This window comes from Nannobrachium achirus (genome assembly GCF_963921795.1).
Source record: "Nannobrachium achirus genome assembly, chromosome: 9".
NCBI classification, from domain to species: Eukaryota; Metazoa; Chordata; class Actinopteri; order Myctophiformes; family Myctophidae; genus Nannobrachium; species Nannobrachium achirus.
Window position 1 is genome coordinate 39,543,048 of NC_137818.1, and position 23,676 is coordinate 39,566,723.

A 23,676-nucleotide genomic window follows, 5' to 3' on the forward strand; every position below is an offset into this window, starting at 1 on the left:
GGACGCTGTGGGCGCTGGGGGAGTGTTCTCTCCTCCACGTCATCAGTGCCCATACCCTAAGTGGGGTTGGTGAAAGGGCCTTTCTGTATGGAGTTTGCATGTTCTCCCTGTGTTCTCTATGGTAGGTACCCTCACAAAAACATGCAGTAAGGCTGGTCTCTATACTGCCTCCCCCTGGCCAGCTAGGGGCGCATAATGGAGGGGAAATGAACTGGTTGGAATAACGTGTATCTTCCACGCGCTACGTCCTACCGGGGACACTTCCCACTTCCCACTTCTTAGGTGATAAGAAGTGGCCTGCGCACTCCTCATGCACTGAAGGGAGCATGAGCTCAGTTCGGGGCCATCCCCAGGTTGGCAGAGGGAAGGTAGCGCTCAGGATTACAGCTTAGGCATTGGCACTGGGTGAAAAATTGGTTACAAAATCATGGGATAAAAGGCTGTCGGGATCAGGACCCGAACCTGCGACACGCTGTCAGGCATCAGAGCCTATGTGGTATGCGCCTGGACCACTAGGCCAGCGGGCCGCCCCATGACATGTGGGTTTAACCTGATGACATGGGGTTAGACAAACCGGCCTGCATTAGTTGCCGACATACAAACCCCTATTATAGCTGAGGTTGTGTGGGCACAAGACAAGTTTGCACGTAAACACACACTTTCTCTCCCCCATGCTTGCTGCCCATAGCCACTCCTGTACACACATATCGTCGTTGTCGGGTGGAGACCTTGTATCTCAAGTTTCAAATGTGTACGTTCTTTCGCAAAGTAAAGCCCTGCTTCATCATACAAGGCCGTTGCACAAAAGTAGTGAGAACAGCAGATCTACAAGCACACAACGCCTCGCGGTGCGAGGCGTTGTATGCTTGTAGATCGGCTGTTCTCACTAGTTTAAATCTTTTTTTAAATAAAAAATGCAAAATGAACGGTTTTGGACATACAAGGTTTTCACCCAACAACGACGATATACTGTGTGGTAATCCCTGGTTTTTGTGTTATTTTTAGACAGCTCTGTGATGACCAGGGAGATAGTGGTAGAGAATGATGTGTATCTGCTTCTAGGGGGGGCACCTCTCCTCTCCTCCTCCCACTGCCACCATTCCATTCTCCTCTAGTCCTGGTTGTTTACTCTACCACAGGGTGGAAATGCAGGCTACTCCGATGACAGCGATATAGCAGCTGGGGATCTGATATTGCAGGCCGTCGCTCCGCTCTGCTGTGGACTCATAACGCTACTGTTTGTTGTTCTTGGAAGCAGCGTGCATTTTTACTAATGGCTTCTACAGGCCAGCAGGGATAGTAACAAGGGGTTCAAAAGTTCACGTTAAAGTGGACCACAGGGTTAACATTATGTGCCGACACAAAGTCACGGTTTGTCTTATGATATAGCCATTATAAATGGTAGTAGATGATAGATTTTAGGTGATGGATCAATTTAAGAGCAAGATGCTAATTGCAGTGTTGACTATAGAGGGTATGCGCGTGACATAATCATCATACCCGAAGTTATACGGGAACGCCTACTCAGTGGCAAAAAACTACTTTCTGGCCTTGACAGCCCATACATCCAAAAAGAAAAGTCCTATCTGATTGCATTAAACTTTGTTAAACAACGTTAAACTAACTTTGCCACTCGATTTGTCATTCACTTTATGCATGCGCATGCCCTCAATTGCAAATTATAAATTTCATAAAAGCATCATAAATGTATTGCTAACAAATACCAGCCAAAAACCTATAAATATTATCGTGTGTGTGTGTGTGTGTGTGTGTGTGTGTGTGTGTGTGTGTGTGTGTGTGTGTGTGTGTGTGTGTGTGTGTGTGTGTGTGTGTGTGTGTGTGTGTGTGTGTGTGTGTGTGTGTGTGTGTGTGTGTGTGTGTGTGTGTGTGTGTGTGTGTGTGCGTGCGTGCGATATGTGAGCAAGTTTTCTCCACGTTTTTTATTCATTCTGCATCAATTCAATATGTTTTAACTCATTCAATGCCTTTTCAAAATGGCTGCTAAGTACCAGGATGCCATTCCATGTAATTCATAGTGCACAGATCATGCACGCCCATGCCTAGATCATGCACCATGTGTGTGCACGCTGTTCACAGCTTTCAAACAAAAAAGTCTGCTTGGAAATCCGTTCAGGCATTCATGAGATAGAAGCCATTATGTTTTCTTCAAATGTAAACAAACATGGCTGCCATGTTTGAAAGATATTGTTGGTATGGGGGTTAAACACAATTTCGCGATTGCGACCATGCCTACTACATTTTTGGAGGTCCAAAAAATATTTTTGAAAAAAAAATGGCTGCCAACTCGGGAAACACGGGCCCTGGCGGCCTCTAACAACGGTAATAACTCGGGAAACTCGGGAGGGGGCAGCAAATGAGTTAATATAAACAAACAATCCCTAATATATCAAACATAATTATCCAAATGTCTGTCTGTTTGAGTGTCTGAGTGTCTGTCTGAGTGTCTGACACAACGTTTCTCTTCGGTGGCTGGACCAATTGATCTGAATCCTCTTCACCATTAGCATATGAACAGACCTGACAACTGCAAAGCCCGTTTGTCACTTTCACAAATCATATACTGTATATTAGCATTTTTATGGTGTATCTATTCTGCATCTAGCATGAGGCATATCTATTCTGCATCTAGCATGAGGCAACATTTGTCGCCAAAATCTTTGCTACTGGGCCGGACGTGTTTGCTTGCGTGTGTGAGTGTGGGGGGGCTACACAGCTGTGTGTGTGTGTGTGTGTGTGTGTGTGTGTGTGTGTGTGTGTGTGTGTGTGTGTGTGTGTGTGTGTGTGTGTGTGTGTGTGTGTGTGTGTGTGTGTGTGTGTGTGTGTGTGTGTGTGTGTGTGTGTGTGTGTGTGTGTGTGTACACGCGCGCGCGTCATGTTATATTGTTTTTATTATATTACAAATTGATGCTTTTTACATTTTGCTGGGTTCTCCAACATTTCTTCTGTTATTCCTACATTTCCACATGCAAGCACCTCTATTCCCTCATATAGCCTATTGTACACACCCCATCACCTACACTCTGCACATAATTTGAAGCACATATCTTTGAACGGGTAGGACTAGTTCTAATAGAAAGAAGGAAAAGGAAGACTTTTAATTGTTAAGCATCCAAAAATGTATATAGGTGTAAAATAACCCAGGTCTTAAAAAAGACCTAGGTTTGGGACTCCTGCTGGCCTAGTGGTCCAGGCGCATACCACATACTAGGCTATGATGCCTGCTGGCGTCGCCGGTTCGATTCCCGATCCGGACGACCTTTGCCACATGTCATTCCCCAATCCCCATCTCTCTCCCCATTTCCTGTCAGTTTACTATCCTATCAAATAAAGGCATAAAAAGCCCCAAAAACAAATCTTAAAAAAAAAAAAAAAAAAAAAAAGACCTGGGTTATTGTACCCTACAAATATTTTATATAAGGTATATAGACAATTGGCTTTGCTTTTATATAGTTCTATTCAGAAAAGAGCCAGACAAGTATATTGTTAATTATTGTCATCCACAACATAAAGGTACTGAAAATAGTAATGCTTTAGAACTGGCATCAGTGATGAGGAATCTTGTCATTCGTTCCTTTTTGTAATTATATTATATTATATTAAAACAATTCCAGCAGGACCCAGCCCTGCCTGCATGTCAGGCGATATTGTAGGCTGTCTTAAGAGTTGTCTTTTCTTTGTATGACTGACTGCTCAGATTAAGGGCTTGAATGCCGCTTTGGTTCATCATACGCGGATGCCATGTTTGGATAAAGGATAAGTGCGTGCGCTAGTATGTACTGTGTAGACTTGTTTGAACTGAGGATGATGGACACCCAAATTGCTGAGACGACAGCACAGCAGAGGCTTCATCGTCGTATCATCCATATTTCAGATGCAAGTCTGTGGTTCACGCAAAGCATTATAAATCCTTCCCTTAGTTGTTTATTCATTCTTAATATTGTCTTGTTAAACCCATTTAGGCCTAGAATTGTTGAATGCTTTAACCAGTGAAGAATAGCAGATATACAAGCTCACAGCGCGGCACCGAGCTTGTAGATCTGCTATTTTTGAAAAAAGTCGTGAAAATGTGTGCAAATCTTTGAATATATGCATTTTCAAAGCGAACGTTTGTTAACTCAAATTTTGCTTCTGGGGGGTGGGGGGGGGGGGGGGGGGGGGGGGGGGGGGGGGGGTCCCCTGGAACTAAATATTTTGAGATGGGGGTCCGTGGCCAAATACATATGATTTTGGAGGTCCTTCACATGAAAAGGTTTGAGAACCACTGACATGGTAGTCTCTCAAGAACAGACTAACTTGAGCTCCATTTAAGTGAAAAGGACCTTTTCTTTGACGATGGCGAGCCAGATTGCTGACTAAAAAAAACCTGCTCAGATTGCCTGCTCAAAAAAACCTTAGAAGGATTCAAAAGACACTTATAGAATCGGGTCAAAATTCTAATTTTCACGATTTTTCAAAAATAGCAGATCTACAAGCTTGCAGCTTATATATGCTATTTTTCAATAGTTAAAGCATAAAATAATGATACACAATATGTGTACCCGTTCTGAATGGGTTTTAAAGTATATGCCACTAAATCACAGATTAAATGAGCCTCCTGTGAATCATTGATCCATGAGTCCTGGAGTGGAGTGGGGGGGAGTGGAGTAGAGGTTGGTACGACCCCCCCCCCCCCCCCCCCCCCCCCCTTGTCATGTGTTCCTCTGAATCCTGGGGCTTGTGGTTGACATGAGGGGAAAGAGGAGCAGACTTGGCAGATCAACGGTTTTGGAGGCTTGGAGCGGTAGCTTACATTCCTCCCCGTCTCTCTGTCTTCCTCTGCCGGTGTCCCGCTCTGTTGCTCTCTCTCTCTCTCTCTCCCCGTCTCTGTCTGTCTAACTTTTTTCTTTTCACCCCCTATCCGTCTCCATTTCCTGTACCTCCGTCCCCAGTGGGGTTGTCAGACAGGATTGCGGCTGTTTCCCCAATGTCCTGGCCTCAGATATGCTGTAGAGCCCCTCTGTCATTCTATTTGCCTGTCTTGTCTGTCTGTCTTGTCTCCTGACCTCCATCATCATCTGTTCGGTTCTGGAACATCCCTCTCAATAGTTCTATTTTAGGAGAGAAGGCCAGCGAATGTTTTACCATTACCACCACTCTGTATGGAAAAGAATAGTCAAGAATAACCTAAGTCAACTTTGTTTAGTTTTCACTTTTTTTGCTGTCTATCAACCCCTGTTCTTCTCTTTGGATAAAGATCCATATAGTTGTCTTTGCAGTCACTTTTTTGAAGCGATGAAAGCCGCTTCCAAGGTGTGGCTTTGTCTGTCCCATGTCTGTCCCATGCATGCAGAATTGAGGATTGGTCAAGCTTCACATGACAATTTGGCCCTCCAGACAAAATCATTCATTCATTCAGAATTCATGAAAATATAGAACTAAAGCACATAGAAAGTATAGATCTAGAAGATAGAATGTATAGATCTAGAACACAGATTTCATAGCTCTAGAACACATAGAATAAGAATTCACCGCTTCACTTCGAACCGACGTTCGACGTTTTTTTTACTCTGGCCATGTTGATTAACCTGACTCCGCCAGATAGTGGCGTATTGAGTTCCTCATACTTCCATGTGGAACCACTCAGAGATTGGTGCTACACCACACAGCGCCCGGTTCCAACCAATCAACGGCAGCTACAGTACGGGCGTGATCTGAGCGAGACCGGGTTTGACGTGATCGAGAAGCGCCTATTGCAGTTGCACTGTAGTTCTTTCACTATAAAACTTTGCCGCTACCACGAGCTGCTGTGAGATTTTTTTCAAACGCACTTCACGTTGCCACCTTGATCCCCATCGGGGGACCGTGACGTAAAATGCGTTCGAAAAAAGAGGCTAGTGTTTAGTGTTTACTTTCCTGCCGGCGCGGCTACGATACATCATACAATATGAGTGGTTGGAGTTAGCACGCCCAGACTGTGATGTTGGCCCACTGATTATTTCTGTTGGCAAGGTGAGAGGGAGACAGACAGACAGACAGACAGACAGATCAGACACTTTGTGAAGTACGGGGAACGAGCAGAGACAGGCACACACACACACACACACACACACACACACACACACACACACACACACACACACACACACACACACACACACAGAAACATTGAAAGGGTGGGAGTCAGACTTTGTCTGAGTATGTGCTTCAGGGTCAGCGCTGTACAAGTAGCTGAATAGGTATTTCTTTGCTGTTTACAACTGTGAAATTAAATATAACCACAAATGATCAAATAAAATAACTAATGTATTGATGTGGATAACTCTTTGTGTTTCAGGACTACCCCAAGAACAGGCACCCCGGCTGGAGCCGAGGGTCAGTGGCTTACCATGCAGGTGAGCTCTCTCTCTCTCTCTCTCTCTCTCTCTCTCTCTCTCTCTCTCTCTCTCTCTCTCTTTCTCTCTCTCTGTCTCTGTCTCTGTCTCTTTCTCTGGATTCCTCTTAAACCCTATATATTTCATTGACTAGGGTCCCCCGCGTGTCTGTACTTGAATTTTTCCCCTCTACACCAAATCTCAGACGATAAAAGCTGATCTGCAAGCTCGCAACACACCTTGAATGTTCACCAAATGTTTGCCTTTTATGAAATTTATAATTTATGCATGTATAGCGACACTAGCGTTCATGTAGTTAATTTGTCTGTCATCATCTCTGCATTTCTCTTCTCGTATTTTCACTTTAGTATTCTGACAGGGGGCGCCCGCTGGCCTGGTGATCAAGGCACATACCACATACTAGGCTATGATGCCTGCTGGCGTCGCCGGTTCGATTCCCAATCCGGCCGACCTTTGCCGCTTGTCATTCCCCATCTCTCTCCCCATTTCCTGTCAGTCTACTATCCTATCAAATAAAGGCATAAATAGCCCAAAAACAAATCTTTAAAAAAAAAAATCCTCCCGACACAGTTTGCTCATATTTCGATCAGATAACCATCCATCCATCCATCTTCAACCGCTTATCCGGAATCGGGTCACGGTTCCTATGAATACCCTTATCTGCTGTTTTTAGAAATCCAACATCTCAGGGCACCATCTCATCTGGATGTTGAGGTGCCCAGCACAGACTGGGATAAAGCAGACAACAGTAGTGTTCAAACAATCTCAATCTCGATCGCTTTCTGTTGGAGCAATACAGAGCCCCCCCTCTCCCTACAAAACATGAGTTAAAGCTGTGCCTCCCATGCTCCTATGCACAGACTTGGTTGTTTATGACAACAGCCCCTATCGCCAAAGGCATTTGGCCCGAGCCTCCCTCACAGGCTGCTCTTCTAGACTTCAGCACCCCACCGCTATCAGTGCTACGAGATAAACCTATCGCATGCAGCTGCTGTGACCGTGAGGTAGCAGGAGGCGCTAGCTTGGTGCTTGTTATCGCGAAACGAGCTACGCTAGTCTTTGTCTGCCAATCTGCTGCGCTACTGTCACAATCAGGATCAGTTTTGATCTGAGTGAGCGGGCAAGGCTGTTATCTGCCATGCTCTGCTATGAGGGAGCACATTGTTGAGGTCTGCACAAGGGGGATTTGCCTTAAAATGATACACACACACACACACACACACACCACAAAAGGTAATATTCATGAAACTGTCAGTGCAGGATCTTTGTTATCACGAGGAAAAAGTATAGAATTAAAGGTTAACCACCTAATCAATTATCGTAAGACTTTATTGTACCCGCGGAGTGCATTCCACTCATGTTTGGAGTTAATGTTTATACTCCTAAAATCCCTGTACTACCCCCAGCGAGAGCCCATTTTATACCGGGATACATTAATACTAATAACACTTGATGCCGCGCGTCCCACTGGGGGCTTGTGGATGATGCATCTGTGCTGAGTGACAAGATGAGGCCAGTCATTCAGGCAGTCTCACCGTGCCAGTCCCAAAGGTCTAGCGCTGCGGTCCGCCTGGTTTGGCTGCTGTGCGCTGGATGCCACAGAAATGTGCACGCCCCAGCACAGCTCCCATTAATCTTATTTGTTAGAGACTAAAATGATGTATGTGGTTTTCCACGCTGCGCGCATGGGGTTTTTGCCTTCCCATGCTCGGGTTGAGGCGCCGGCTCCGCTCCAACTACTTAAGATCACCAGGGCCGGGCCTCTTCTTCGCTGGTCGCAGCGCCTCTTCGCCATTGTTGGCTGTAACGAATTACGCAATAGGGTAACGATATTACTTTCACAAGTAACAGTGTAATATAACACATTACTTTTACAAACTGGGTAATGTTATTACAGTTTATTCGTAAAGTACTGCATTTCCTAATTCTATTTTGTTTATTTTGTATCCCCCTCCATGTACAATCACAATGCTATGCTTAAATTGATGTTTAACATGATTGTACCCTATAGAAAAAGAAGGGCGACAAATGGAAAGGGGATGGAAGTACATCTACTCTTTCTCCCTTATGGATAAATTCTGGATTTATGAATATTCAAAAAATCGAATTCACAGGCATCACTCCACACCCACCACTTCTGTTCAGAGCAAAGTGTTTACAGGTTTCAGCGAGTTTCTAATTGCGTGATTGGTGACAGATTGGTGACTTCATCACACAGCTGGTTCCGATTTTTAGGAAGAAACATAAAAGCTCCCCACCTCAAGTGGAAGTACCTGTAAAGGGCACAAGATCTGCACATACAGTATCACAAACTGTATGTTCTATGCCTCCAAGAGGAGATGACTCTATAAAAAGGGGGAGTGCAGGGGGACATTACGCTAAGCTAACACGTTCATGCTCACTAATGACAGTGGAGTTTGTCTACCATTCACTATTTAGACCTTTATTGGATTTGTATAAATATATTTGCTGTACCAATAGAGGATGCTGCAGGCATAGGCGGAAACATAGGGGGTGCCTGGGAGCTAAAGCACCCAGCTATGAAACCATTGATTTGTCAACATTCTCAACATCTTTAGCACTCGGCCGAATTCACACCTTCGCTTTGTCCCAAACTGCATTCTTGGCACTCGGCCGATTTCACAAGTTCGCTTTGTCCCTTGCTGTAGGTCCTGAGTTATTTGTTTCATCGTGATATTGGCTGCTAAACATTATTGTGTCATTATTCTTTATTCTGATTAGCCTACCCTTTTCCATTTAATATTATGTCTAGTCCTTATGTGCTTAATTTGAGTAAGTAAAGTAATATTATTATTTTGTTTTGGTAGAAGACCTTATTAATCCTGCATGTTAAATTCAGGACTTTGCTCAGAAAGTAGTTGTGGAATATAACATACTTTTTTTTTCAAAGTAATATGTAATATATAACATTTTTTACTTTCCCCAACACGGCTCCTCGCAACTCCTCCACGCAGCCTTGATTTTTCATGGAGCAGCTCGAGAACCTCAGAAATTGCACGCATACTCTCCTTGGCAGACTGTGAATACAAAACGTATACACCCAAACATTATATATGGCAAGGCACGTAAACCACAGCAGGATCTGTTAAAGGAGGAACGCTTTAACTTTATTACCTTAGTTTCCAATGCTTGGCATGAGCCAAGAATGCAGCGAAAAGGTGTTTCTATGCAGTTTGTTAGCTCTGTTGTTGACTTTTATGGGTGGTTTTTAGCTCAGTATCCATAAGTCCAAATGCCTGCCAAACTATCCCATGTAGGGAATGTAGTACATGTATATATGTTGACCAAATCTCAAAGGACTGTTTTTGTCATATACCATGCTAAATGCATGACACTGCTTCTATTGTAATGTGTTTCTTTCTGTCCAGGTATAGCTCTATCATACTGGCTTTTAAAAATAAATGGTTGCTGCGGCTGTCTTTTGGCTTGTATCATAGCCAGCGGGTTGATGAATTTACCATTGCAGTATGCATCATAATTCCGACTCCTATAATTAAGAATGTGCAAGTGCTTATTGATTACTGGGGCTCTTGCGTTAGCCCATTTTAATGTACTAAAAGTACAGTGCATACAGGTGAGGGTTTGTACATACAGAGTGACAGTTTTGGACCTCGAATCATGAGTGTCTGTTATTATTATTAATATGATTATTATTGACTTCTAAGGCTATCATTTGACTCAACAGTGATATTCCAGATACACACACAGATGTCTGCCAAGCACATCCGTGCTCTCTTATAGCTTGTATAGTTTGTGTGAGCTCTGTGGCCTCCTCTGCTTTTGTGCTTCCCCTGTTCCTCGCTTTACCTCTCTGGCGCTGCGGTGTTTATGTTGGGAGCCGGCCCAGTGTGTGGACCTCTATCCCGTGTGTTGCAGTGGGTTGTGTTTCTGCAGGTCAATGGGCCGTGGACCCCTGCGGGCCCCTGTGGGCCCTGTCGGGAGCAGCCAGCCATCCAGGCAGTGAGTGCTCCTCAGCAAGCCTCATTAACCCTATCACCTTGCTGGCAAAGGTCCCTTTTCGAATGCCAACCTCCCCCATCAATGACTCACACACACATTGTGACTCAACACCCGCAGCTCAGGGCTGGTGCACTGCCACCGCATCATCACTACCACACAATCTAACTTGTTACAATCGTGGCTCAATTTAACATGTGTATGGTACAACAGTACTTTAACCTGATCTTAATTGAATCACTGTCAAAGCAATGTACATCTCTGTGACTAACTATTGTGTGGCAGCATACAGTACATGGTAGGATCCAGAGTCTTAATTTAACTCTGACAGTGTCAAAAAGTATCTGTATATTATTACAGTCTCAGTTAACACGGATTTTGCAGTGTAGGAAGACAGTATTTCATTGTCGATATACTCTATCGTCGTTGTCGGGTGGAAACCTTGTATGTCCAAAACTCTTCATTTTGCATTTATCATTTTAAAAATTATTTAAACTAGTGAAAACAGCCGCTTGTAGATCGGCTTTTTCCACTAGTTTTGTGTGACAGCCTTGTATGATGAAGCAGGGCTTTACTTGGTGAAAAAAAAGTACTTGGGTTAGGGTTTTTGAATTTGAAACTTGGGGATACAAGGTTTCTGCCCGACAGTGACGCTATGTATGTCACCACATTGCCTACATGGCAAAAATCAACACGACTGATTTCACTGTAGTTGGAGTAGGAGTCCGCCTAACCTATAACATGTATAAGCATGATAAACCTAGTGTAACTCACCGACTGTAGAACATCATTCAACATCTTTAAGCTGTATTATTGTCCATCCATTCACTGTATAACATGACTAGCTCCCTACCTGCCTTTTGCAGACTGTAGTTAACACCGGTGTTGCACAGCTAAACTCGCAATGCAACGAGATTTGACTTGTAAGCTTGTAGAACGTCTATTTTCATCATACGACAGGCTAGAGGTTAAATCAACACAATGTGGTACAGGTACTGTGTATTGCATCATTTTCATTGCAGAGCCAACATTGCATGTGGCTTACTCGTGCCATCAGATGAACAATAAAGTTAGGTCAGTGGTATATTGCAAACTTTACTTTACGCAAAATTGTGACTTTAACCAACAACCACTACAAAATACAATTACCTCACACTATCATAATGCAATTGCAAGCAAGACCAAATTAACTACCTTGTGGCCTAGTTAAACCACGACATAAGCAAGCTTCACCACTCAATTGCCTGGCAGGTCTAACCAGAGATTATAGAAACTTATTTTTGATTATGTGGTTCATGTATTTTACAGCTAGGGCCTCCCAGGCATATGGGCCAAAAATGGCCATTATATATATTAACTCAGCCCAAATCTTTGATTGCAGTTTAAATCACATGGCAGCCGCATATGGATTTTATAGTAAAGTTTTTAAGAACATGTGCAACCTCTGTGTGACTGTGTGGTATTCTGGAATCATATATTTTTTTATATTTCATGTTTTAGGAGTCTGTGAAGTCAATGTTCCCTGGGCAGGGAAGCCCAGTCCTTTCCAGACAAACTCTCATGTTACGAAGGCCGGTGCTGTTTTCTCATTCCCTGTTTGACACTATCCCCAGCCAGGTTTCTGTAGCAGCTCAGGAGCCAGAGGGCCTGCCCTCTCCACTCCCTAGCCGGGGTTTCCAACCCTGGCCTCAGCTCCGGTTCTAGCCCTGTTGTAGCCCCTATAGGATTAGCCTTCAATCTAACCCCCAGCAAACTAGTGACTTTAGTCATACACACAGTAAAATCACGAGTGTTACAGGAATATTTCACTTTAAAACATGTGTCTGAACACCTTGGACAGTTTTTAAGTTGCTTGCTTCAATATTGGGTATTTCATATTTATTTTATCAGACACGCCCCCTCCTGTATAAACCCATTGAACTTTAACCATTCTGGTGACTGATATTGACCTTCTAATTCGTGAGGGGACTTTTATTTATTTATTACCATACGTTGTTCATTATTGTATTTTATTTTATGTTTATATATTGAACATGGCCCTCTCACGTATTAGGACAATATATTAGGACAATATCACCAGATCCAGGGGGTATGTCTGATAAAAATAAAAATAAATCATATATCTAAATATTGAAATAAGCAATGTAAAAACTGCCTAGAGTGCATACAAAAATCTGAGTAAACGTAAAATATTTTACGGGACCCCTTGGGGTGTTTTTGTCACAGTACATCTGCACATACTGTACGTGTGAAATTTGTCCTCTGCATTTTACCCATCCTATCCCCCTTTGTTAGCCTTCTGGTTGGTCCCTGACTGACCAACCAGCAGGCTCTATCTGCCTTGCCCCGCCCTGGTTCCGCCTTTTCTATGTTGAATTTGCTAAAATGTAATTTTTGGAGAAATACAAAAATGTAAAAACATGCTGAGTCACTATACTGCCACTGAGCAGCTCCATTTTACTGAAACCAAGTTCGAAATTAGAATTGAACCTACAGAATAACAATACGAAGCAATTGAATTAAAGTGGTAGTGGATGGAGTGTCCCACCAAGACACAGCAACCAATGGGTGTGAAGAGGGGCGGGACTTGACAAAGGGTGAATTAGGGGTTAAGAGTCTTGATCAGGGACGCACATCGGTACATTGCTGACCTGGCCGGTAATCGTACCTGGGACAACCAGGGGCTGTGGCTCCCCAGGCAGGCTCACTAACCATTCAGCTATGGCCACCCCCGAATGATACCAGAAGTGTTTTAAAGTGAAATAACACTGAGGATTTTACTGTGTATTCTCTACCTTCTTTTTAGTATTGAAACAGAAAAAAGAATATTGATCAAGTGTCACTATACGTTTTGTTTGATACAATTTAGTGCCTGCAAACTTTGAAGTGAAGGTATAGTCTTAGATGATCACCTGTAGGGCTGTCACGATATGACATTTTACATGACGATTAATTGTCACTCAAATAATTGGCGATTAACGATTTAATTGTGTTTTTGTCATTGACAATTACATTTCTGTTTGGCTTTTAGGCTTTGAAGTTGCACATGGCAGATATGACACATAACCTAAATATACAAAGAAATTAATGACATATTTGACAGCTTGTGGTTGTGGCTTGTAGATCTGCTATTTCCACTATTTCTGAAATTTTTCAACATTCACGATTATGACAAAATAATCACGATAATGTCAAATAATCATGATTAGACGATTATGTAATAATTGTAACAGCCCTAATCACCTGGGCTACTTGTAGAGTAACAAAAGCTGTTCATCAGTTTTACAGTTCATGGTGTAGAGACAGAATTAGATGTAAGCTACAGAATGACACCATCCAGAATAACCCACCCCTGTCTGACCCTCTGCAATGCCTTGCCTTCCTTTCCTGCAGTAATCATCACACACACACACACACACACACACACACACACACACACACACACACACACACACACACACACACACACAAACACAAACACAAACACAAACTCCCTATATTATTATTGTATATTTTCAAGCATGTGAAATGGTATTATAAAAAAAAAAAACAGAGAGTAAGGAGTGCATCTGTTTGGCTGTAGAGTAAAAATCTCCCACGAAAGGTGCTCTTTGGTAGCCAGGTGACAAAATGTACAGGTATGCAAAAAAGTTAGACCAAGGCACTCTTGAGGGACAGTTAAAAAGCCTTTATTTTAGGGCTAATGCATGGCAAGAATAAAAAATTCACCTACGCGTTGCGGCAAATAATGCCTTCTTCAGGGTGACTACTACCGTATTTTCCGGACTATAAAGCCCTTTGCACACAGGCGCGTTTATCCGCACGGATAAAACGGACAATTTCATTTTTTTAAAAGAAAACAATAATTCTCTACGACCTCATGCACACCGGATCCGAATTAGCCGTGCGACGAGTAGCTGCGGCCGTGAGTTTTCTTTTCGATCGAACCCAGTTCGATTCGTGCGTCTTGTCGCATGCGGTAAAAAAACCTCAACGCTCCTTTTATGACTCCTTTTGGGATCCGCAGCGCCGATTCCGCACAGCATTGCACACCTAATCCAATGCGTTTTATTCATGCAGCAAACAAAAAAAACGCAACTGTCCTGTGTGCAAAGGGCTTTAGGCGCACTTAAAAGCCTTTAATTTTCTCAAAAAACTACAGTGCGCCTTATAGTCCAGTGCGCCTTATATATGGATCATTCATTGACATTCCCTTTAGCACAGCTCCATCTGTTGGATGCATAACGCAACGGTAGCGTCTATTATGTGCGCCTTATAGTCCGGTGCGCCTTATATATGAAAGCAGTTCGAAAATAGGCCATTCATTGACAGTGCGACTTATAGTCCGGTGCGCCTTATAGTCCGGAAAATACGGTACTACTACTACTACCTAGTCACCCTGAAGAAGGCATTATTTGCCGCAACGCGTAGGTGATTTTTTAATTCTTGCCATGCATTAGCCCTAAAATAAAGGCTTTTTAACTGTCCCTCAAGAGTGCCTTGGTCTAACTTTTTGGTATTATTCTAAATTGAGTTTTGTCGTACCGGTCACCTCTATGCCAACACCTTGTTGGTCTCCAAAGCCCACCCGACTTGGCTATTTTTATCCCGTGCCGCTCCTGTGCCGGTGTGGCTCCAGTGTTTGCCTAGTGTGCGGTGTTGTGACAGGGGCCCGCATGGGAGCAGTAATGATACAGTGTCTCCGTCTCCCTCCCCGTGCTCAGATAGAGATTGTTTAAACAGTATCCTGAGCCGGGGACGGGTCCCATGACAACTCCATAAATATTTACCAGCGGCAGCCACGCCGCTGCGCTCGAGGAGAGCTTGTCTGCAGGCTACCTCTGCAATGTTTTTCTTTTGCCTTTTTTCCCCCCTCTTCATTGTTGTCTCTCGCAACTCTACGGCGTGTTGTTTTCGATATGTTCCCACTGGATGATGTTGTTGGGTTTTTGGAGGGGATGTCCTTGAGAGATGTAGGAAATGAATATTATTATGCTCACCTTTTTGGTAATGGAAGTGTGATGTTGAGTGATGTAGTGAATTGTGCTAAATAGTTTTCAAGATGCACAAATGTGACTATACTCACCAGGTCATGTTCAGTTGCATTGGTAAGTATTTTCTAAGCGTAAAGAAATGCCCTCCATTGGTAACCCAAAGCAGTGATTTTTGCAAATTATCGACTGAAAACACCCAAGGCGCTCGCCTAAAAGCGCTTCCAGGCGCCCACGTTTTTCGGCAGGCAGAGAAAAACGTTGTACGTGCACGCGTGAGCGCAAGGTAAATGCCCAGCACAACTCCAAGCAGTTGGGAGTTTCCAAAAGCGCTGCGCTTCCGTTATAAACAAAAGAACATGCGCTGCGCTCAGGAAAAAACATCTTGGTGGACGCGGGGCCTTAATGTCTCTCTCTCTGTCTGTCTCTCTTTTCTTTCTCTGACAGACGATGGGAAGATCTTTCACGGTAGTGGGGTTGGAGATGCTTTCGGCCCCCGTTGCTTCAAAGGTGACATCATGGGCTGCGGAATCATGTTCCCACGGGACTACATTCTGGATGGTGACGGTGAGGCCAGAGTATTCATGACACCACATAGTGGATGGTGAAGGTAGAGGGGTTCTCAATAGGGCTGTCACAATTATTACATAATCGTCTAATCGTGATTATTTGACATTATCGCAATTATTTTGACATAATCGTCATAATCATGAATGTTGAAAAATATCTGAAATAGCAGATCTACAAGCTCACAACGCGTCGCGATGCGACGCGTTGTGAGCTTGTAGATCGGCTATTTCCACTATCAAAGTTATTTTTTTTAAGTAAGTTGTCAAATATGTCATCTACAAGCTTGCGATGCGACGCGTTGTGAGCTTGTAGATCGGCTATATTCCACTATCAAAGTTATTTTTTTTAAGTAAGTTGTCCAATATGTCAGTAATTTCTTTGTATATTTAGGTTATGTGTCATATCTACCATGTACAACTTCAAAGCCTAAAAGCCAAACAGAGATGTAATTATCAACGACAAAAACACAATTAAATTGTTAATCGCCAATTATTTGAGTGACAATTAATCGTCATGTAAAATGTCATATCGTGACAGCCCTAGTTCTCAAAGCTTTTTAGGCCGTGACCCCCAAAATGAACATATTTGAACTGGGAACCCCCACCCTGACAAGCACTTGGAATTGTAGGTATTACATTTAAAGGAGTCGTTCAGACCAAAACACATATAGGGTTAAATCTGCCTTTTATCATACCCCTTCATACCTGCTTTAGTCGATTTATTTCATAGCTGCCCCTGTTGCTAGATTTCGGATGCCCCTGTTGCTAGATTTCGGGGGCTCTCTCATAACTAACACAGTAGATAGTCTTTATTCTAGTGCGGTTATTTCTTTAGCTTCAAAGTTAGTATTTCTTTTATTGGATTGTGTTTACACAACGTCCTGAGACCAACCAAACTGCTGTTTTGACCTCACAGGCACCCTCAGGACGTTGTGTAAACACAATCCAATAAAAAAATACTAACTTTGAAGCTAAAGAAATAACCGCACTAGAATAAAGACTATCTACTCTGTTAGTTATGAGAGGGCCCGCGAAATCTAGCAACAGGGGCAGCTATGAAATAAATCGACTAAAGCAGGTATGAAGGGGTATGATAAAAAGCAGATTTAACCCTATACTGTATGTGTCTTGGTCTGAACGACTCCTTTAATGTGACTGTTCTACAGATAAATATTGTGAAAATAGCAGATCTACAGTACATGTTCACAACGCCTTGCGAGGCGTTGTGAGCATGTAGATCGGCTATTTTCACAATGTTCGCCTCTTGCTTACATAATATTTGACAGTTTGGCCAATTTGGTATTAGAGTTTGGTCTTGAAAGTCCTTAAATTGTCACTTTAGAAATGTGCAGATACCCTGTATACACTTATGTAGGTTTGTTTACCGTTGAGTGAGGGGGAAAAAATTAAATTAAGCTAATCATCTGGGGACTCCACAAAATATTTTGGGGGCCCCACTTGGGGTCCCGACCCCAAGTTTGAGAACCACTGACATAGTGGATGGTGAAGGCAGAGGGTTCAGTAGAGTAGCCAGTTGAACCACACCAAGTTCAAATTTACGGTAGCTTTGTTGAACATAGCTTAGTTATAGCATAAATTGCCTTTAAGTCAAGACCTACGCGTTACTAAAAATTAAAGCTGTTGCACTACTCAAATGAATTGTAATCTCTTAAGTAACAACTAAATATTTACGCATGCCTTTACATGCCATTAAATCCTATTTACAGCAGACCGCTTGAATTTATCATTTAAATAATTGAACATAACAAATTACCCCACTCTCTTTGCCACTTTGTGAGATAGACTTTACCTCCACACAATATTTGTGAGGATGTCATTGTTGACATTTATGCAAGATTCTGCTTCCAGAGAGATGGTATAATGAAGATAACAGCGGTAGACCTCCAGCACAACAGCGACTTCAATCCACCATGTGTAGGGCAGTACGCAGGGTCGGGATCGCCATGTGCAAGTGCATTGGCAATTTTGTATCCACAACTTTCCAACATCCCGTCGTGCATTGTGCAGAATGTGCAGGCAGCTTCCGGCGCCGCAGCCGAGAGTGATCTACAAGCTCACAACGGTTGCATCTGCGACGCGACGTGAGCTTGTATGTCTGTTGTTAACCGGAAGTGTCCCGCAAATAATGCTACAGTAAATTCTCGCGGAAACAGGTGGATACATACCAGTTGATCATGGAAATCAAAATGACAAAACGACATACGTTTTATACAGTGGCAGGGTTTCCAGACGTGTTACGATGTATTGATGGGACCAACATCAAAGTAAAAGCACCAACAGTAGCTGAAACCACTCATATCCGTTGGATCCGGGAGCTAATACGTAATTTATGCAATTATACATTACTTGAAGAACAGTCTACGCACTACTAAATTTTGCCATAAATAGTCAAGGTGCAACAGAACTTTGTAAAGTCGAATTGAAACGTTGACGGCAATAAATGTACAGCAGAGCTTTTGCAGCATAACCATTGTGCAAACTTAATTTATTTTTGTGATACTGCTGCTTGTCCTGCACCTGGGCCAAGGAAGTGTGTGCACTCTTTCTCATGCAACAGAATTTAGTAACTCATTAGTTACAAACCAGTTGCTTCCAAGCCTCTAGTTGAGACTTTACAACCCATCTGGAAACATCCTATGTAAGGGCATAAAGTTCTAGAGGCTTAGTAGCTAGTTTATAACTAGTGAGTTACTAAGTTATGTTGCACAACGACTATTTAATGCATAACGTAGCTAGTAGAGCATAGACTTGTTTGTATACAGTAGTAATATATAGTCGCATTAAATTACTTAAGAGTCATCAGATCCAATTGATCTGTCGCAGAATGTTCCATGCTGCCCAACACAAGTATCCCGAGCTACAGTATGGTTTGTTGACGCTGGATGGCGCTGTTCGCTAGCCTATGGGTCACCACTTATTTCTGGGGTTGCCTGGACGTCACCTGACACGTCGATGCTGTAACCGGAAAAAAAGTCTTTCCTCGTCTTTTGGAGTTGATGGAGAAACACCTCGTCTTTGATGTGGTGGAGGTGGTGGACGTGAGGTTGACGCGAGAGCCTCTATCTTTCAAATGGATGGTCGCATGCATGGACAAGGGTTATTTTCCGACTCCACGACACCTGTGTGCGTCTTTTGGAGCAACGCAGAATGTTCTATGATTTTTCAAAGGTTCATGAAAAACACTCCAGGCTGGCAGCCTGGACCAAAGAAATGTTTTAATTCTGGCAGTTAATGAGTGAAAAACACTTCTCATGATGAGGAGCAAACAACCAGCTAACGTTTTGACACACGTCGTTTTGAACACAGGCATCTCACATATGCATGTAGAACGGAAAGCCTCAACACTTTGCTCCAGCTTTAATTTTAGTAAATGTGAAATTAGTGCCGGGTGGTGCAACTTACCCCAGGAGACTACGGTACATTCTGGATGGGTGAAGGTGAGGTCAGAGAGTTCAGGAGAGACTGCTGTACATTCTGGATGGGGAAGCTGAAGGCAGGGAGTTCAAATCAGTACATTGTGGATGGGGAGGATGAAGGCAGGGGGTTCAGGAGACTGAAGGTGAGGGCAGAGGGTTCAGGAACGTCACTCATTTAGAGACTTATTGTTGGCATAGCTTGCATGTCCGTGGGAGGTTTCACTCTTAAACCTGCTTAGTGTGGTTTAGCATCAGACAATTGTAGCAACATTCTCTCTTAACTCATTTACTGTCATTTAAAACATCGCTGAACTCATGAACTGCCAGGTCTTCCGCACCTTTTAACGTGGGCACGTGTGCGAAATGCGCGCACGATCTGTTCACGGATCATGTACCAGGCGTGTGTAGACCCGATCACAGCTTCCAAATAAAAAGATCCCATCGAGCTAATGGAAGCTGCGACATGGTCCCGCCTCCAACCGGATACGGAAACCTGATCCGGTCGAAAACCGGAAATGCGTCCGGAAACAGTTCTCCGAGGGGCCGATCCAGTCCAGATCGGCGATAAACAGCAATCATACTTTTAATTGTTTCATAACGATTAAAGCATATTAAATTCCTCGGGCACAGCAGGGCCGTACAGTGGCGTTTTTCCGGTTTCCTCGGGAATAGCATTAAACATTGTGTGTGTGTGTGTGTGTGTGTGTGTGTGTGTGTGTAGGGGGGGTTTGGGGTAAGACAATAGATCTGAATCAGGGTCTCACACATGTTATATTTTAAAAATATATATTTTGGTTTATCAGGTACAATGGCAGCGGCAATGCCTAAGCATACCTCATTATCTGTAGCAGGAAATATTCTGGGGTATCACACAGGTGCGCGTACCAGTCTCGAAACTTCAGAGAGTGCAATGCAAAACCAGTTGAACAAAATAACCAGTTACTGTATTTGTCGTGAAAGAACTGGTTCATCTCAATTTTGGAACGTTTGCGAAGTATTTACACTCGCATGTATGTACATGTTTTCGAACTAACACCCTCTCCTCCGCACTGTCCTCAGCCGACGTGGATGACTGGGAGCATCTTAACGTCCAGCCCAGGCAGGGCAGCATCCAGAACATTCTCTACCTGAACGACGAAGAAGAAGAGGGGGAGGACAGTGACGAGCTGGAACGCGGACCAGAGGGCCGGAAGGTCACGGTGAGGTCACAGCTAATTAAAGAGAACAGGCTTTATTGTGGCTTTTTTAGCGTATTCAATACACACACACGTATACCATATTTTATCAATGAGATGTCAATCGGAAGAGGCAAAGATCCTGATTCTTTTCAGCCTTTCGGCATTACATTGACACATTGATATTACTTGCTTCATTCATGCCAGAGGGCCCATTCTTATGTACCCTTTAAAATGTCACACAGGCTTGTGCAATGGCTGCAAATGATGTGCACGGGGTCTAAACCCGAATCAAGCGTGAGTCAGAACATCTGACAGTAGCCTATGCCTACCTACAGGCCACAGTACTTTACAGGTCACACATGGACGACATGCCCATAAAGTATTTGAATCCAGTGTTTAATTTCTATTATCCAACGTAGGCGTAAGGGCCCAGGGTGCAGCTCAGAGGAGCAAAGGGTAGAGCGTAGGATTGACGCAATAAATTCCCTATTACTTACAAGTCATTATGCTGAGCTGCAAGCTCAGCACACACTATTGCATACCTTCATAGCACAATGTAACACGGCATGATCTGTACCTTGTGACCTTTGTATCACACACCGTGCACTCAATTGAACCCACCCAAGCCTCTCTGGTCGTATAATGTGTCCCTTTAACACTACAATCATCTGACCGCCCTGGGTCCTTGCTTTTGTTTGTTTACCATTGTTGCTGTTGCTTTAATTACTGCGGTTGCCAGTGTAGTCGAGCACTATTTTACCCCTAGCCACACGTCTCCTTCTCAACATGGCGACTAGCCTGTTGAAGTTGTGCAAGTGAAGACTGGGGTCCACCGAGCGAGTGCTATTATATATGTGCCACTGAAACCCAAGAGGTCGTAATCCAGGGATTTGTCAATATTTATTCAGCAGGACACATTCACCAAAAAGCTTTGTTCCTTGACATTACAGAGGTCTCTTTGGGCAGTTGCTGCACGCGCGTGTGTGTGGGTAGGAGGAAAGGTGTGGGGGCTGTGCATAGTATGTCTGCAGTGATGGGCAGTAGCGAGCTACAAGTAGCGACGCTACATAGCTTAACTACATTTCTCAGTAGCGTCACGGTAGCATCGCTTCTTTAGAACCAACTAGCTTTTCTGTAGCGTAGCTATTTTTAGACCCCAGTAGTGACGTAGCGTCCAACAAAGCTACACATTACTAATAACGTTTGTGGGGAAAAAAGAAAAAAAATCCCCGGAGAAAAGCCATGGTGATTAGTTGACTGACACTTTGTAAGATTTCAGAGATGTCGTATAGATTGAGATACAGACAAGGCTCGAGTCACTACAATGCAATGGAATAAATGTATGATATCCATATTATGAGGAGCCCGTTCACGATAACATTAAGAGAGCTGCCCCTATTAAGTAACGGAGCATATCTGACGCGCGTCTGATACGCACACACTAGCACGCACGCAAGCACGCGCACACACACACACACACAGAGGCAGAGCCCTGCTGGAGCTCAGCAGAGGCATCAAGCAGACAACAGCATACAGCAATGAACACTGTCTTTTCCTCCTACCTGCAGGATATCCTTGTTTTCCAAATAAATAAGTCCTTATTGTTGTAAACAGCTTCAAAACACGAGACCATGTGCAGTTTGTTTAATCCACCCGCAGCGCTGGATTAAGAATTGATGTCTTGTTGTTTTTTCCAGCTGTAGTCTATTAAAACTCGTTAAGCCTCATCTTTCCTTGGGCGAGAAATGGCCCCACAAAATGATGGTTTAGTGATGAGTCATCATTTTTCACAGTTTTTTGGGTGTTTTTGGGGGCCATTTCTCGCCCAAGGAAAGATTTTTGTGCAAAACAAATGCTTGCAATGGATTCAGAATCATGACAAACCCCTAGTTAGACCCCTCACATCCTACTTAAAGCTTTCTTTTCTGGATGTTTTCCTCCTGTATAGAAGCCCAACTTGATATGGATATTATATGGGTAAACATCAAAAATCCATGATGTTTACCCTTATAAAATCCATCGTTAGGTCCTAAAGAAGCCTAAAAAAAAGTTCTGCGCTTTTATCCGCTTCATTTCGGTAATGTCAAAAACCAGCGTTAAGCAACTGAGCTACAAAGAGAAGTATAACAATATAAGTCCCTAGAGAGGTTAAAACGGATCAAAACAACTTGAAGCAGTGACATGGGGTATTCTTTTCTTGCATTGAAAGGCATCAGACTAATGCCATAAGGTACATTTCTCACCTTAAACAGTGAAATGCAGACAGGCATGTACTGCTATGTGTTATTTATTTATTTATTTTAGCTCTTAGTCAAAAAAAGAAAATACTTGTTCTCTGCCTGGGGGAACAATGTAATTGGAGCAACTCTAATGTCTAGTTCTTAGATAGAGAATTGGTATGGGAAAAAATAATTACCGGCAGACTTCCCTAAAACCTAAACCACAGCAACCAAAGGTAATTTGGGGAGAAAAAAAACAAAAAAAACAGCATATACCTATAAAAAAAAAATTTAATGTGAAAATGGCAGATCTACAAGCTCGAAACGCCTTGTGTTCCGAGGTGCTATTTTCACAACATTTATCAGTGGAACAGAGTCAAACTAAATGTAATGCCTCAACTACTACATCCTGTCAGGGTGGGGGCTCCCCAGATTCTTTTTGGGGGTCACAGCCTGAAAAGGTACACATTTAATTTAAAATGGATGACACAAAAAGCCAGACATGAGGGCTTGTTTCCAGTTTTATAATAATTAATCGAACTGATCATTTTTTTCCTGCCTATTTGTTCGGTGGAGCGTTGTACTTGATCATGAAGTTGATTAGGAAAAAAAAAGAAAAAAGTAGCTTTGTTGTAGTAAGCTACTTTTGTCGTGTAGCTTGTAGCTTGATTTGCTACATTTCTCTGTGGTAGCTTTGCTGTAGCTTAAGCTATATTTCATAGAGAGTAGCTTGTAGCTTAGCTTACTACATTTTCCAAGTAGCTTGCCCATCACTGTATGTCTGTTTGTGTGCGTGTCGATAAGGTGGCACAATTAACGTACAGCCTTCAATATTATTGAAACTAAGGAGCTGTTGCAGTTCTGCTCAGCCTTAATCCGAGGCCTATAATTGAATAGATGTTAAGCCTTTCT

General features: G+C 43.1%; 1 protein-coding gene across 2 annotated transcripts in view; it reads left to right on the forward strand.

Annotated features, from left to right (window-relative positions):
- Positions 1–23,676, forward strand: part of spryd3 (SPRY domain containing 3) — a 65,730-nt gene that overhangs the window by 39,927 nt on the left and 2,127 nt on the right. The window contains exons 8-10 of one of the 2 annotated variants that reach the window (XM_080734134.1): positions 6,335–6,392; positions 15,809–15,928; positions 20,427–20,566. In XM_080734134.1, the coding sequence (XP_080590260.1) occupies positions 6,335–6,392; positions 15,809–15,928; positions 20,427–20,566 (318 nt within the window). Of the gene's footprint in view, positions 1–6,334; positions 6,393–15,808; positions 15,972–20,426; positions 20,567–23,676 lie in introns of those variants that run through there. The other variant, XM_080734135.1, reaches the window with a different exon arrangement.